Source organism: Pogoniulus pusillus, chromosome 28 (assembly GCF_015220805.1).
Source record: "Pogoniulus pusillus isolate bPogPus1 chromosome 28, bPogPus1.pri, whole genome shotgun sequence".
NCBI lineage: Eukaryota > Metazoa > Chordata > Aves > Piciformes > Lybiidae > Pogoniulus > Pogoniulus pusillus.
Window position 1 is genome coordinate 11262264 of NC_087291.1, and position 17856 is coordinate 11280119.

Below are 17856 nucleotides of genomic sequence, written 5' to 3' on the forward strand. Positions count from 1 at the left end.
CATAGTCTTGACTTCTCCACTTGCATATTTCACACAGTAATAGGCCTGCTTCAGATTCCTGTTCATCACTCTGGCTGGGAGAAGGAAAAGGGGAACACATTAATTTCTTGTTAGGATTCATAGTCCATTGGCTCTTACTTTCTCGGCCTCTTTCTTTGCCTCGGAGGGGAGGAAGCTGTTGTTCCCTGCGATGCCTCTCCAGTTCCTGCTCTTGTCTCTGCTGCTCCAGTTTCTGTTCTTTTTCAAGGAGTTCTTGCTGCTGTTTAATGGCTAGGAGTTCCTGTTGTAACTTGCACAAAACAAAAAGACATGAGAAAGGGCAGTTTGAAGTGCCTAAAACAAGGCCCTTAAATAACTGAGTAGCAGTGTTTGCTATTATGCTTGCACTTCTTTTAAACTCTTAACTGACTTTCTTCAGTATTCTAAGCAGTACTGAGCATTACTGGCTGTTGTCACAGTGAATTCTAATGTCAGGTAGCAGCCTGCAGCTCTGGTTTCACTTCCTTCTCTTTTGGCAAAAATGCCTGGAAACTGCACAGGGTTCCTTTGCCAGTGCATTGCCCAGCTCTGCTCCACTGCACTTGTCAGCTGCGTCGAGCAGAAGCTCAGCACAGTAGCATAATGGCAAGTAGATCAGAAAAAAAATTAAAAGACAGGCAAGATCATAAATTCCAAATTGAAATCCACTATAGCAATCCCACCACAGTGCATGTAATCCAATAAATCTTTTTCCATTATATGAGGCAGCTCAGAGAAGAGTGAAAATGCACCACTTTCTGGGCCTGCCTCTGTTTTACAAATGTAAATACAATTATTATGCATTTGTGAGCACAGGCCCAAACAGCAGCCCAAATACACAGCCTTTAATACACTCAAACGTGTAGATGCAGCAAAAACAGCCATACTGAAGTCTGGCTGAAAACTGAGCTTTGTAAAACAGGTAGCTTGATCTGTGGCTGTAGTGCTTTCAGAAGCTTGATCCTCATAGCACTGCCTTGGTCTGCACTGAGCAACTCACTGATAGGTGCTAGAGTTTTGCTCAAAAAGGCTTGTGTCACCCAAATACAGAGAAATAAGCACTCAAACACCATCTTTCAGCCACAATGAACCTTTCAGGCACGTTGCCTTTTCATGTCTGCCTGAGCATATTCAGTTTGCAGATGAAGTGAGGGATAAATGAAAAATGTTGCTACCTTTATGTGCTCCTGGAGCTGGGCCTGATGCTGGCGGGTCAGATTTTCATGCTGCTTCTGAAATTCTGCAATCAGCAGTTGTTTCTGAATCTGCTGCTGCTGCTGGATCAGAAGTAGTTCCTGCTGTAGCTGCTTTTCACGCATAATTGGGTCCACCATGGGAACCATCATCCTGAGATCAGTTCGCAAGTCTAATGGTGAGATAGGCTCTAATCCCACGGGAACCTCTGACTTCACATCCACTGTGGGAAGAAAACAACAAAAAGTATGTATATTAAAGATAAATGGAGAAGGAGAACAGACATCATTCCTAGTGGGGATAAGACCAATTTCACCCAAAGCCTGCTTCAGCATACAAATCTGACAAAACAACTAATGCAACCTACACTGTATGCAAACTTCAAACATTCCCACCGGCAGCTGGAGGTCTTACAAATTATTTTAGCACTTTCTTTCCATCCTCTGTAAAAATACCACCAGATTAACAATCTGTTAAACACACTAACAAGCAATCGGGTTCTAAAACCCTCTCATAACCTAACACTGTGCGCAATATTTAGTGAGAATCTCCTAGGCACTATTAATGCTTCACAACAAACACTCAAGAGCACTTTTGCAGTCTAACAGAGAGACCTTCCAGTTCTCACTGCGCAAGAGATTTGCTGAGGATGGTGTTTGTGGCCATTTGAGCTGATCCTCTAGCTCAGACATAGGGGAGAAATGAACATGAACAACCACCCAATACCTACTCCACATGAACGTACCTGGCAAAGACATAGCATGTAGACAATAACAAGAAAATGATCTGACACACAGAAGTTTTACTGCAGCTTTTTGGAAAGTAACCACCATGCCTGGAGTGGGTTAAGCATAGCACACTGCATACTGCTTACAAGTAAATGAAAACGTCTTAAAATATTCCAATTTGTTGCTGCAATGGTGCATATATTCTTCATCCAGCACTAAATACTTAATGAAGAATCTTGTCTTTTTTCTATCTCTTTAAATGGGTCTAAAAAGCAGCAGAGGAGAGAGATTTGATGATTTTCACTACAACACTTGTAAAGGTCAGGTTTCCACAATAAGGGACGAGACAGTGTGACTTTCTCTGCTTCAAAAGAACAGAAAACTGGTAAGCAACATTTCTACAAGAAGAAAATAAACAGCAGTTGAGGGTCTCTGCTAAAACTCAGCAGTTCTGATTCCATCCACGAGAGGACAGTGGAACACAAACACATTCAACTCCTGTTCCTATGCTCTACTATCTCCATTAGAAAATAAGATTATTAGTTATTGTTGTTGAAAACAAACATGCTGTTGCAAATGAGCAGAGACCAAGATTTTGAACATATTCTCTTCTGCTGCTCTGCTACAGCTGTATTTGTTTTCAATGAGAAAACCAAAAGGAAACAGAAATATACTACCAAGAAGCAGTAAAACTAAAGTACCAGAAGTTGAATCTGCAAAATACTGAATTCTAACTGTACAATCAAATCTATCAGTGAAAAGTTTTACCAAAAAGAAGAGACAGGACAACAAATCTCTTACTGACCATATTCTTCTCAAGATTCTGGGAACATATAATTTTCCATGTTTTTTTGTTTGGTTGGTCATGGGTTTGTTTTGGGGTTTAAATGCTCATAACTGTGATTGTAAACCTCAGAGCATAATTTGCCTTCCTAACTTGCTATCCCAGCTGAATGACCATGCCTAAGTGCTTAGTTTTGTTCTGAGACTAATCCACTAAATTATAAAAAATCACCCTTAACGTACAAAAACTACTCTTGATTATAAATAATTGCCACAGAGCAAGAGAAATGGACAGGCAACCCCCCCGGCCTTTCATCCCATTTATTCAGCAGCAATCCACATTCCATTTGTCTAGACTAAATATAGCTGCGTTTATACAAGAAATCAATAGTGCTTGCAGAGAGCAGAGCAAGGACATGAATATTTCATCAAACTCGGAGAGAAATGGCAATCAGCAAACTGACAGCAAGCCGTGTAGGCTGACTGGCCCTCCAGATAAGTCTCCTCTGCTTGGACAACAGCTCACTGCCTGCAAGTCGCAATCTTATCATCAGCGCTCTTCTATCCTTACCATTATTGCATTGTAGGTGACAAAAGCTTATCATGTTTAAAGTGCAGGGATGGATTTTCTTACATCTTCTGTGTCAGGAGAATAAGCCTTACTAGGAGCAATAATAGTAACTGGATCTCAGCAAACCCTGCAGGGTCTGGTTCACAATAGTGTTTGCAAACTGAACCCTGCAAGGGTTTGGTTCACAACAGTGTTTGCAAATTGAATCTTGCAAGAGTTTGGTTCACAGTAGTGTCTGCAAATTGAACCTTGAAGTTTAGTTTGCAGATGCTAGCTACAAACCAAGCTCTCCAGGTCTGCATGGAGGCTCAGGCTGACTAAAGTGTGTAGCTTTGAATGAGCATCCCACTTCTTCACTTTCCCATGAGGGAAGGCGGTTTGGCCCAGGTTAACTTAAGAAAGCCACAGAGTTCTCCAGGAGGACCAGAGAGATCCAGAAGGTGGAAATCCTCCAGATTTTCCTAACAGAAGTTTCTTTCCACTACTAGGAAAATGTACAATTGAAATCAGACACTGCTTGTTAAGATACACATTATCAAGTAGAGTATCTACTTCAGCAAGTTCAGCTTTATCTCATTCCTTAATGTGGGAGAAAAAAGCATGAGCATAGCTCTAGAGACTTAAATCCACAGGAACGAATTCATAATTTTTCATGTCATCTAAATGCCAATGTTTACTGACAAATAAAGGCAAGAATTTATTTCCTGGCATAAATTTTGCTTCACAGGAAGGTTACCACCAACACTAACTGCTGACCGAGCAGTGACTGATTTTTGGGGATAAATATTGTCTTCAAACTCTAACAGCTGATAGTTAACTGGGTAGAAGTCAACTTCAACAATGAAGTTGTTCTAAACAAGTAACTAAACTCACCAAACGGTTTGCTGCTGTCTGTTAGGCTGTCCTACTGGCACAGGCCTTAAACACTCCTCTTTTTTGTTACCAGCTGATAGAAAGAGACAAACCAGCCCCATGGAGTTATATCAGTGTGAAAAGCGTGTAATGGAGCAAAGAATCAGAGTCAGTGTTGCTAAAAGCTTTGGCGTTTAGCTGAAGTGTCCACCCTCACCACAACACAACTGTGGAGAGCAAAGGTGATGAAGGATATGTATTCTTGTCAGGGTTTTTTACATCTTTTCACTCCCTCTACACATATATTTGTATTTTTCAGGAAGAAAAACAATATCCTCATCAGTGCCCTCAACTTTCAAATAATAAAAGGAACAGGATTTGAGACCTTAACAACAGGACTCATCAAGATACTAGCCCAAGAGAGAAAAGGATGGATAAAGAAAAAGCTATTTATCAGCAACTGAAAAAGGCTAACTTCACTTCAATGAGACATGTTTTTGCATGATTTCCAGTATCAACAATGGGGTGAGGTTGTAGAAGGCACAATTCTGAGCACTCTCTCCACTGCGGTCTGGAACACATTCTTCCCAACAGCTCTGATGACTACAGAGCAAGCCTGGGACTCCTCTCTAGGGTTAAATATAAAAACAAACTGTTTGAGCTCATGCAAGCTGTGGTGAACACAGTAGCAGGCTGAAACGTTACTGAAAGCTTAGCAATTACAGGAAATTCACCAAAATCTGAGTAGAAAAATACTCATTTTCAGCTGAAACGCAGTGCAAAAGGCCTATGTATTTATTTTCCCTACACACTTGATTGCCTTTTTCTTGAAGCATAACATCAAGAACAGTCTCAGAAGAGAGTCCATATCAATTCTATTCCATAGATGGTGCTTCTTGCAGTGCTTCAGACATTCTGTGGAAAGAAAATAAGATACTTGCAAAACTACATGCTTGTTGGCTAGATTTAGGTGCTTGAAGCATATATAAAAAGAAGTTAAAGAGCTTGTTTTAACCCTGAGGCTTTGCTTTTTGAAACCATTCTTTAATAGGAATCACTGAAAAGCTGTCTTTCACTAAGAGATGGCATTTCAAGCTTTGTTTCTCATGACTAGTTTCATTTTCTGGTGTATTATAATACACAAATCTTCTGGATCACAAGTGCTGAAGGAAAACACAGAAAATAGAGCATCCACTTTCTTACCATCACCTCCCAAGAGGGGCAATCTTCCTTTTTTGTTGGCAGTTACCTTTCTTGGTAGTTATTTATGACATCTTTGAAAACAGGAACTTGAACAAAATATGCTGCAATCAGCTGAAGAGTCACCACTCTTTATTGGAAAAGCCATGAAAAAAAATTGTAGGAGATGTGCTACAGAGAGCATCTCACCTGGTACATTTGTATTTCTTTCATTAGAGGAGCTGTGTGATTTTGCTGTAAGTGCAGGGACTTAAGTTAACCCTTTACTAAAAATGTTTCTCAGCTATCCTGTTGGACAGAAGGAAAAGCTGCAGAGAGAAACAGGTCATGAAGTCAGAAAGGTTCTTTCTGCCTTGGTCATCCAAGGTAGCCTTTTACTAGAGAAGTAGTTAAGGTTTATGAAGTAAGCAAGGAAGACTACAAAAGTTGGAATGCCAAAGTAAAATTGCATCTGACAAGAGACAGATGACAAGCTCCTCCAACTAGCAATTTCAGTATTAGGCAATAAAAGCACATTCCTGAATGCACACCAAAACAAGTAAAATCTAGATGAATCATTCAGCCAAGAAATGGACACACTTCAGCCCAGAAATCAACTCAGTGAATTATTACAAAGGAAAGAGAGAATGGGAGAGCTGTTTATAGTAGTGGTACTCTTTTGAACTCTGCTCTACAAAACAGAGCCCACCTGAAGTTATTATTAACTTATACAGCACTTTTCATAGTTTTCATATGCTTGTCATAAAATGAAAAACAAACCAGAACAGTTTTGCACATTTTACTGTAAAAGAAACTGCCTCCCTTTGGCCTCTTCATTCACATAAAGTGAAAAACCTTCCTTTTTGCAGATTATCCATCAATCACAACATAATCAGAGCACTAATGAACTTACAGAAAAGAGGAAAGGTGGGAAGAGTGGAAGATTCCTTCAATAAAGACAATACTTGACATTTACACTCCAGTTTAAACCTAGAATATTCCAGTTTTATGTGCTATCTCACTCAAGACTTGAAAAGCACTGATACCTGAGAAGCTGTAGCAGTGTCTTTGAACATAGATTGAAAAAAAAAGTTTGAAAAGATTGAAAAAAGCAAAGTACTACGAGAGGCTGAAAGTTGCAAGAGTAAGGAACAGAGGGTAGGAGGGAAACTTTGGCAGGCAGGTGAGACACAAAGTAACTGGTAAGAGATGGGAAAAAAAGGACCAGCCAAGCAGTAAGACATGAGCAGCCATCCAGACACGAAGCACAAGAAAAGAAAACGAAGTTTCTGAGCTTTCTGTGCTGGGAAGCAGCATTAAAAGAGCATTGTTCACTCTGTAATCTAAGAGCAGCACTGGCACACTGCTAAAGGAGCAGTGAGGCCAAAGCATAAATAAAGAGCCAACAAAGAAGCAAGGTGTCCCTTCTGAGGATGCTGGGAAAATTAAGTCAGCAATGGGGTTTTGAATAGCCATGACTAAAGAGGATGGAGTCTGGCACGAAAACTACTGCAGCAATTGTTCACTGTTCAAACTAGCAGAAAAATCTCCTAATCTGGAGCCCATTTCCCAGAGGAGGTGGCTCATGGCTTTCTGGAGGAAGCAAGACCTGCGTGGCAGGCTGCAGGAGTGGGAAGATGAAATTTTGAGACTAATCTGTGACATCTCAAGTACAAGCCAAATGATCAATAAACTGTGAAAGGTTAGGTTACCTCCCATGGGATGCTTTTATCATCCCAGCTCTGGTGGCTCAGGTCTTGTACTTCCAATTCTCAGCTGGCATCATCTGTCATTCCTCTGTTAACTTCAGTGTAGACAAAGCTTCTTTATGCCACCTGAGAAGCTTGATGCAGAACCTCTCTCGTAAGGGTGAAGAAGACAGCCCTGAGAGATTCTCATTTTGATATGGTGACAAAAGCAAGCAGGTTTAGGATGACAACTTTTTTTCCAGTATTTAAAATCTGAAGATTTTTTTTCTCTTCTCTCACAATTATGCTAAAGGATGCATGTAAGTGTCACTTAAATTTCATTGAATGTTAATAAGTATTTTGGATTAATTGTATGTCTTCCATCATATTCCAGATTCTAGCTGTCACAAGTGAGGGAAGTAGAAAGAAAACAGTAAATGCACATATAACTTTTTTTTTCCCCAAGGCAACATGATGACTTTTTATAGCGGTTAAGTACCTGGCTGCAATTTGTTCTTTAAAAACTTCCTTGCTTTGGAAGGAAAAGCACAAGAAACTAAGACACAGTTCAAAACAGAAAAGAATATTTTCTAGCTATTTTCTTGGATTATCCTCTAAGAGTCAGTAGTTGTTTTAAACAGTACTATCACTGGATTAGAAGTACAAGTGAAACGTCAAACCTGATGAGGCACTCAACTGAGTTTATAGTATTAAGGGGAAGTGTAATAAATTAGGCTAGAAATGTATTCCCCTTTGTTCTATAAAAGGAATCTTATCATGATTATACCTCTTCCCTATTTCTTTTAAGTGTTTGCATACATGTCATAATGAGAAGTAAAATAAATGCAAACAGTGATCTGGGCTTCAATTTACCATTCTCTTATTTCCCCAGGGCCTGGAAAGGAAACTCAACCAACCACAAACTTCTAAAATATCAGTGAGAGGCCTTGAAATACCAACACTTGAAGTTACAGCTAGCTGACTTTTGTAGAAAATCAAAGGCTTTATTATATTGATTTACTAAAATCAGATTCATTCTCTGCAAATAGGCTTTTGAGCCAAACAGTCATAACAAACACAAACATAAATGCCATCTAATTTGTTACAGCCAAGAACTTTTTCAGTGTTACAGTGTTTGCTCTTTCTTCTCTACTGAACAGCCAAGTTAAAGTTCTACTTACGAGCCTGCCACAGTTCATGGAAATAATCAGGCCAACCACTTCTGTCACAGGAATTAAGGCAAATGCTCCCAGTAAATCACATCAGAGTACGAAATGCTTTTAAACTCAAACCTGAGATGATCTGTTATCAAGAAATCCAAGCTGAGCTAGATTTGGGCTTCTGAATTACTTTACTTATATGTCATCTGGGCAAACTTTTACACACACATTCCTTACACCCATGGGCACACAGGCATAGTTTTGCTTTCTGGAAAATGTCCTTTTGATAAAAGGAATCTAAATATCCTAAATTCTAGATACCACAGTTATGGGCAAGATAAAAAGAGGACAAAGATAAACGCACATAAAAATGTAAAACTCCTATGTACCTTTCTTCTCAGCTCTAAAGTCCAAGACACACTGGTGCTATCACTAAATAATGGTAACATATCAATGTCAATTACACTGCTGATACATACCAATGAGTTAGCCTAATTGATCCTGTGCCCACTCCATGGCATGCATACACCAGAAATGTAAAATAGCATTATCTTGGCTGTATATCAGTGCACAGAGGTACTCAGTACCACTGTTGGTGAGATCATATCAAAGATGCCAAAATAGGTTTGACTTGGGAGCAGCACCACTTAGTGGTTGCAGAACTAAGTAGGCTCAGCTTGCTGCTGCATCTACTGAATCAGTAGATGCCAGCTTACCACAACCTGCCAGTCACTTTATTAAAGCTTTAAAATTAATTACAATGAAAGCATGTGTGATCTAAATCTGTGTGCATGCACTTGCACCATATGTAACACTTGCATCATATCCTATCATACCATTTCCCTAAGCAAAAGCAAAGAGCAGACACAATACAACAGGCTCCTCTCACCTCCATTTTTAAAACACCTGTAATGGTAAGATGCTACACACACCTAAGAAAGTCAATGTGCTTTTAATTGTATCAGTATTATTATCCACTAACACAGTACACAAAGTCCCCCAGGTTGCTATGGATGACTGAAAGGGCACCATAAGGGGTTCTAGAGACTTACTATAGATTCACCACATCTCCAGGTCATAGACAACATGAGGCAGCTACAAGCGGTACCAAATACACCCAAGAGTACAGTTTTCACTTGCTTCTGCTTATTATCTTCTCCACCTGAGAACACTGCAGGCATGTTGGTAATAATGTTGAGTTTACACCTGCTGAATAGTTGCCAAAAGTGAGAATATCACTATTCTAATCCTAAATCGATGACACAGTGAAAGAAGAGAGAGGAAGAAGTGCCTCCTTGAAATGTGGGTATCAAAGGTGAACAGTTACCACTGGGATGTGCCAGCAGGTGTATCTTGAAGTATCACAGGCCAGCATGCTCCAGGCAAATTAAACAGTGGGTAGAGGTTTGCTGAACATGTATCCCCAAATAGCTTTGCTATTTCAGGGGTGTGACAGCCACTGCTCCATATGAAATCCTTGGAAGGTAAGATACAGTGCAAATCTTCCAAGGAACTGTTGGCAAAAGATGACTGACCCAAAAAAATCTATCAAAAAGAATATTTTACAGTTCCTAGGTTGGAGGTTTTGTTGGAGGGTCTTTCACATGGGTTTTGGGTTTTTTTCCTTGTTTGTTTGTTAGTTTAAATTATTTATTTATTACTTTTTGGAGCTCTGTGTTTCACAAAGTATTATAATATTTAGGGGTTGCTTTTTAATTTTTTTTTTTACTGCACAGCAAAATCCATCATGTAAATGTAGCTTACGAAGCTCACAACCCCTGTTTTATACTAAGGAAATCAAGAAAGCCCCTCCAATATTTCAGCATTTTCAATATATATTTATAGCATATCCTGATTTTTGACAAGCACATGGTAACAAATGCTTCTGGTCCCAAGCACAGAAAAAAGAGAGGGCTGAACTGAAATATTGCACAGAGAATGGGAAAAACTCCAATAGGAAGAGAACAATAAATAATCTTTCTAATGAGAAGATGTGAGTCAGAGACTGGCAACACTTACTACTTACTATATTAGGTCAGACATAAAATTCTTATGTATCCTATGCAAAATTAACAATTGCAGATGTTCATTAGAAAATATATATTTATGTAGAACATTTTCTATTCTGCTTCCCTTTGTACCATGTTGTCTTGCTCTGCAGTATACTCAGGGGAGTTTGCCACCTTCTGCTCACATAAAACACTTAGTATATTTACACCATGACTGAGTTAAAATTAATAAATACAACTAGATGACTGGTTTACCAGTTTCCAGAAGTCTACTGCTGGATCTGATAACTGGCAGGGAAAGGGTAAGATGCACACAGATTCACAGATTGCATTGGGTTGGAAGGGACCCTCAAAGTTTATCTTGTCAATGGCCCTGCAGTAATCAGGGACACCTCTATGTACATCAGGCTGCCTAGGGCCACCTTGAGTTTGATATGGTCCTAATGACAATGGAAAGAAAAGAAGGTAGAGTTTACTATACTGCAGAACTGAATTCAGTGGTGGAATATGAAAAGGGACAAACAATGGCAATACAGCTGGTGGGAATGTTATACAGCAGTCAAGCCTCAAAGCTGGATGGACAACAATGTCAACAGACAGAGAAGATGGGCTGCTGTAAAGACAGTAAGGAGTTTCTCAGGAATACTCCTCTCAGCTTGATGAAAGGGTTATGAAGGTTTTAAAGGTCTTGATTTAATCTATTTTAGGCTGCAGACAAAGTATGTCTTTCAGAGAACAACCTTGACTACCATGCAGATGGCCTCATTTCCATTAGCAAGGCATTACATAAGGCAGGCACTCCAGCAAAAGAGATTACATAAAATGTACAGAAAGCACTATGAACTCAGAAGCAAGGAAATGCCAGTCTTCCAGATTTTTTTTCTGTATTTCTATCTCATTAATGTGAAGACAGTTGTGGGTTTATAATGTATGGATCCAAACCATAGCCATTTGCAGCAAGTAATCACAAAAAGTCTCTCTCTCATATTCTGCCCTTTGGGATTTGGAAGAATTACTCAAAAAAAAACCAAGACAGACATCCCAGACTCACAGATGCAATCTAAATGTTGCAGAACTCTTTCATTTGATAAAAAAATGGACATCTCAGCAAAGATAAACTTTTAGATTGTTACTTCCAAAAATCCAATCTTTTTGAGCTGAAAAAAAATCCTAAGGTAGGTATGTATCATCTTGTTCAGGTAATTGTGCCACATGCTACTTAGTATCATCACTATTACACTATTTATTTAAAGTTATCCTTGCCTGTTTTTTTCTTTTCACCACCGTAAATGACTTCAATCCTATGGTGTTCAGATTTGTGTTTGTTTTGACTGTGTTCTTTGATTCCTTGAAAACACATGCTGTAAACATCTGCCCTAACTCAAAAGATTGCAGATAGCAAAAGCAACTTACCACTTACCCTGCACTCTGCATAGCAGAAAGAAAAGTTACTGCTGGTTTTCTATAATGATGCAACACTGAACTTAGAAACTATTCATGATTTGTGCTCTCCAGACTGAAGGGATCTCTGAGAGGCTCCCTCCAGGATGCAGAGATAGGATTTCAACCACCAGAGGGAGTCAATCTGGTTTTTTCAGGTCAATTAAAACATTAGAATGAAGAGAAAAAGCACTGCCAAGGGATGAAATCACTCACAAGTAATACTGCTTATATCCAGATACATATGGAGCCCAAACACAGCGAAAACAAAGTTTATTGTGGGTTCTCTTCATTAAGAAAATCCTTTTTTTGTCTGCTTTAAGTGTTCATTAACAGAACTCTTATTTTCTTCTCCTGTATGGCTTTAGAAAAATAAGATTTTAAGGAACAAACCCCAATAATTAACATAATGACATTCCTATCCCTATCCCACTCACTGGGAGTCTTTATCTCAGCTCAAGTCACTTCCATATTCTTAAATCTGTTTCAGGCTTTCTTCAGTTTATTTATGATTTAGTCACCTTAATCAGCAAGTGGTGATACAGATTTATGATGGTGACTGTAGGAAAGATATGTACATTTCTGTTCACTTTGTCAAACACTTGTCTTTGTAATTTTTCAGTACTGTAAAATCAAACTATTAAGATGATGCTAACTTTCTCAGCACATTAGCTGGAGTTTTCCAAGACTCTTATTCCAAATAAGTACTGAAAAATGGTTCTGCATTCTGTAATATTCCAAAAACTAATGAAATTAAACACTTCTAAGAAATTAATCTGTCAAAAGAAACAACAGCTATAGAAAAATTCTACACAATTCTAGTGGCAGTTAGCAATCACAGTTCAGAAAACTGGAAATACAAAAGCTATTTTTGGTTCTCCTTGTTACAGTAGGTCCATTACTTACTAGTGGAGTGGTTGTTTCTCTTCATCTGGATTCATCTAACATGCAGAAAGTCAATGAAGTCAGTGGCCATTCTTTAGGTCTCAAATGAAAGGTTATTTCTTAAGCAAGTTTTCCCAGAAATTAGATTTCCTTTAAAGCAGCCTACAAAACTCAGAGGAAACTCTTCTCAAATTCCAAATTCAAGTTTAAGAAATCTGTAGATCAGGCCTGGAACATGCACAGCACAATGACTGCTTGAATGGAGTCTAGCACTCAAAATTACTCTTCAAGAAACTCTCAGGGTCCTTTGAGAATCTCAACCTAATCATTTAAATATACCTTAGTCATACTGAAACCCCATCCTCCACTGAACACATGAATCACTTGGGGTAGAAGTTCCCTCTCATCAAACCTAAGATGAACAAATCTTAGCACACTGCAATAAGAAGAATATTTAGTCCTGTTAACTGAGCTTTTGAACCTGACTGGAAATGTCAATGCAGACTACAATCCTGCAATACAAGAGGCCAGAGGAAAGTAAGTCCTCAGTTTCCTCAATTTAAGAGGAACTTGTTTTGATCGGTGAGGTAGCATTAGCAGTATGTTGTAGAACTACTACACTGGGCACTAGGGAAAGGAGGTAGAGAGCTTAGTCAAGGTCTGCCATGGAAAGGCTGCAATACTGATTTTAAGGGAAAGCACTGAGAGCTTGGTGCAATGCAGAGTTAATCAACATGTTCCCTTTAACAAGAGATAAATTGGAGTTTAAGCTGAAACCTCCTCACTAACGCACTGATGAAGGCTGGATCCTAAGATTTTCATCACAACATCTGAGTTGCAGCAGCACCACCCCTTACCACATTCTGTTCAGTATAATCTGTATCTTTCATAGAAATTTAAACAATTCTTCCTGACTGCAGTAATCTAATTTTCAGCTTCCTTTTTCTTACTAAAAGCATTTGAAAAGCTACCAGAAGTGATTTTCAATAGTTTTAGCTTATTTAAAATATTATACTGAAGCATAAATTAAGAACAAAATGCAGATACTTTCTATGTGTCCCCAAAAGTACAGCTTCACATCCTATGGCTATTTATATTTATGCCATGCACACTGCTATTTCTTAAGAGTTAAGCTGGAATTTATTTTGGCTAATGAGGTTATTTATACTAATTTTTAGATCTCCTAGTGTTTAGTTTTCTTCCCTTAATTAGGAAATGATGGTGAATACCTGAACTGAAATTTCTACACTGTTACAAATTTCCCTGTAGCAAACCTTGGCCCAGCATACTCTCTGACTGTGAAGTTTAATTAATCAAATGAACACTGAGAGAACATGGTGCTCATCACTGTGGACAGAAGAACGCTGCAGAAAGTGCAAGAATAATAGGGTCTGGACATATCATAAATACAGAGAGAATGACTAAGAGTTAGTCAGCCTGAAGGAAAAGCAGTCTGGAAAAATACACAATGGAGATGCCACTGATTTCACTTGTGCCAAGTATATAAATAGCATTCTGTAAATTGAGAGCTATGCACCTGATGAAACACCACAAAGCAAAGCTGATACCCAGAACTGTTACCTTTCACTTTCTCCACAACTTGAAGTCCCAAAGTGACAAACTGAATAGCTCTTGGTTCAGAAAGAGATCATTTCTACACCTGTAACATTCCATTTAACTTCTGATCACACTTACATATACCAGAGCAATAAAAAAGTATTAAACTGATAGTCAAGGTGCATGCAAAAGGACTTCTCAAGGATTTGTTTTAAATGCCTTTTGAATACAGGTAAAATGACTGTCTCAGCTTCCATGCCAGAGATGATAAAAATTAGCATATGATCTTTCTTGCAAAAGGGGAAACAATCCAATGTCCCTCTCCACTACCCTCTTAATTTATCCATTTCCAGAATGTGCACCATCTTTTATAAAGCTTGCTTCACCTCATCTTAGAGGACATTCTGATAAAGGGGAGACCAGCTGGGGCCTGGGGTGAAGTTGTTGAGATCTCACCATTGAATTACAAGGAGGCTGACTTCACACAGTGGCATGCTATATTTATCACTCACCCCTAAAATCATGTGGAAATTAAATGCCATAAAGCTGTATGACTGGAGGTCACAAGGCAGAACAACTATAGATCCTGCACTCCTTGGAACAGGGAGACCAAGGATTTCTTTGTTAGTTAACAATGCTATGTATGGCTGTATGCAATGTATGATATGATACAATAGTGGCAACATAGTGTTGTGGCGTAAGGTGCTGTTCTTCAGCCTGCAGAAGAGGAGGCTCAGGGGTGACCTCATTGATGTCTACAATTACCTGAAGGGACACTGTAGCCAGGTGGGGATTGGTCTCTTCTTCCAGGCAACCAGCAACAGAACAAGGGGACACAGTCTCAAGTTGTGCCAGGGGAGGTAAAGGCTGGATGTTAGGAGGAAGTTCTTGCTAGAGAGAGTGATTGGCATTGGAATGGGCTGCCTAGGGAGGTGGTGGAGTTGCCGTTCCTGGAGATGTTCAAAGAAGGACTGGATGAGGCACTTAGTGCCATGGTCTAGTTGATTGGACAGGGCTGGGTGCTAGGTTGGACTGGATGATCTTGGAGATCTCTTCCAACCTGGTTGTTCCTATGATTATATGATCTCACCAGTGCTATTGGGAGGGATCACCATTTCTGGTGACAAGGGGAAACTATTTCAGTGAACAGTTAACAATAACAAAAAATACTTAAAGATCAAATGAAATATCTTTACCCTTTTCATTTTTTCAAACTGACATATTTTTTGCTGACACCTACTGAAAATTGAGCTTACTGAAATGAAAAAATGGAGATTATGACTGGCAATTGGAAATTCTGCTAATTCCTGTATGCAGGAATTACAAATTCAGATATACAGTTAGAATATTAATAGCTATTCAAACCCTCAATAAAATCCACTGAAACAGAACCTGATGACTTTCATCCAGTGATGACCTCCTACAACCATCTCAAGATACTTACAAAATCTTGCCAATCACTCATAACTCTGGCTAAAGGGCCTGAAGTTCCAGAACAGAGTAAAAAATCTGGCAGCTTGATACAGTTATCTGCTACAGTCCAAATATCCTAAAAGAGCACCTGTGTGAAAACTACAGAAAAGATCTTTAGAATTTGGTTTGTTCCTGAAAAATAGTTGCTCACGTGGAACTACTCCAGAGCACAGCAGGTAGAAAAACTAGTGCTCATTTCAACCATTTCTGAGAGCTCCAAGTGACATTAACTCTCTTCAGAGTTATCTTCTGCCCTTCCAGTGTGGACCTGCTGATCATGTTTCCATCAGTGAAAGAAGAAGAGTAGATGGAAAATTAACCACTAAACGTTCCAGCACTTTAAATAGAGCCTTCTGCTGAGGCCTTTTAGGGCATGTTTTCCCCATGTGTGTGTTTGGTTCCACATGCTTCCAAGTTCCAAGCACTGCTACAGCAATGAGATTATTCTGGTGACAGCAGGCAGGCTAACATGACACAAGCTTCAGTGTAGTGCCCACTCTGGCTTAAAACTCTGCTGGCTTTTCCAGTTTTAATATCAAACTGGTAGATACAGTCAAATAGCCGCAGCCTCTCAACTGCAAGAACTGCCATCACAAATTTCCCCATTACCACTATCAAAAAGAGAGAGAAAAGAAGTAACTCACTTGCAGAGCTAAAGCCATTCTGACCTGAAAAGTGAGCTCTGAAATAAACGTTACTCGGTTCTAAGAATTCGCACAATTCACTTCCTCTGTTCTTCCTTGATAATGTCTATTTAAGAAGAGAACTATTTATTTCTCAGCACATTTCACAGTTCCTGTTTCTAACTGAGAGTCATATAACAAAGGGTAGAAAGACACAAATATGTCTCAAGAAAGCAAGACATTTCTATAAAGCATGTACAGTATTGTTTCCAGAGGGGGAAAAAACCCTCCAGAATCTTCAAAGCTGGGCACCAATGCAGTTAGCCTTTCAATACCTACTGATCTTATCAGGAATTTGGCAAAAAGGAGAGAAGAAAGTAAAAAAGGGTGATTTAAAAAAGTGAGTAATTGTAGTACACTATAAACAGTTTCCAATTTCCCACTCATAAATAAATGTCCAAACTTGAGCCTCTTCCAAGAAACAGATCTGCAGCTATTTCATGATAAACGATTGTCCGTTCACCTATTACTGTCACGTTGGATTACAAACACTTCTTCCTTCCTCCAATGCAGTGAGCTAGATCTTAAAGCAACTTAAAGATGATATATTGTACTTGCCTAAGAGAACCCAGCAGAGTGAAGGGAATCTGCTTCCCACAAATTCAGAGTTACTACTCTTGTCTTCTGCTTAAACTAAATGCCTATGCCCTATTTCATACTGCAATACCTTCAGGAAAAAAAAATGAAGTTCAAATATATAAAAACCTTCTTAAAAAAACCATAAAGGACCACAGCACAGGCAGCAAAAAAAGAGCAAAGAATGAAAACCCCAAACACAATCAGATTTAAGGAGATTATGTAGTGAGATTCAGATTTTTTTAACATGTTATGAACACATACTCTCTGTTTTGCTACCTTCCCATGCTTTTTATAAGCTCTTCACCATCAGCTTCAGGTACTACTCTTTAAGTACCATTTGCTGGTACCTCCTCTCACTGGGAAACTTCACTAGTAGGGTCGTTGAACTAGTGGTATATGTTGGCATGGGCACACAGAGCAGCTTTCATCCTTTGCCTGTGGTTTCCTTTTCCACAGTAGGCTACCCAATATTCCAAGGCACAGTCTGAACCAGTATAAACTTCCTGCTAAATGACTGTGGTTCCAGTCTTCAACCCAACCTTGGGCACCAGGGACTGACCACGGTCTCTAGAGTACAGAAGTATCAACATGCTACTGGAGCTCCTGAGTAGAATGATTAATGCATAGAAATACCTGCATATGCTAACACAGAATGTTCTTAGCTTTTCTGGAACCTGAAGTTTGCACTGCCATAAAAGAGAAGAGCAAAAACACAAACCCTTGCAGGTTTCTTCTCAAAACACCTCTGTGGCCATAACATAACCTCCACTGCGTCTCTGTGTGCCACTGAAATGAATAATCTAGAAAGCAATACAACATCTGCAGAAGCTCTGGGTCTAAACCAAGCAAGCTAAAAAAAACCCCATCTCATCTGAGATTTCTGAAATCTACATTTTAACTTTAGATATACATAGAGCTAGATTAAAAATGGACACTGCAAGGCTATGCTGCAAAACAAGGATCCATTCGATCATGCTAGAACACAGCATTTGCTCTTACATAACATTCCAGCCAATTAAAAGCTAGAGGAAAATGGCTCAAGTATAACCATTATTCC

At 39.1% G+C, this 17856-nt stretch overlaps 1 protein-coding gene across 15 annotated transcripts in view; it reads right to left on the reverse strand.

Moving 5' to 3' along the window:
• Positions 1 to 17856, reverse strand: part of HDAC9 (histone deacetylase 9) — a 465174-nt gene that overhangs the window by 232223 nt on the left and 215095 nt on the right. For 11 of the 15 annotated variants that reach the window (XM_064167147.1, XM_064167144.1, XM_064167145.1 and 8 more), the window contains 2 exons: positions 1194 to 1435; positions 139 to 289 (listed from right to left, as the gene is read on the reverse strand). In XM_064167147.1, coding sequence (XP_064023217.1) covers positions 139 to 289; positions 1194 to 1435 — 393 coding nt within the window. The remainder of the gene's footprint in view (positions 1 to 138; positions 290 to 1193; positions 1436 to 17856) is intronic. The other 4 variants (XM_064167142.1, XM_064167141.1, XM_064167154.1 and 1 more) reach the window with 1 other exon arrangement.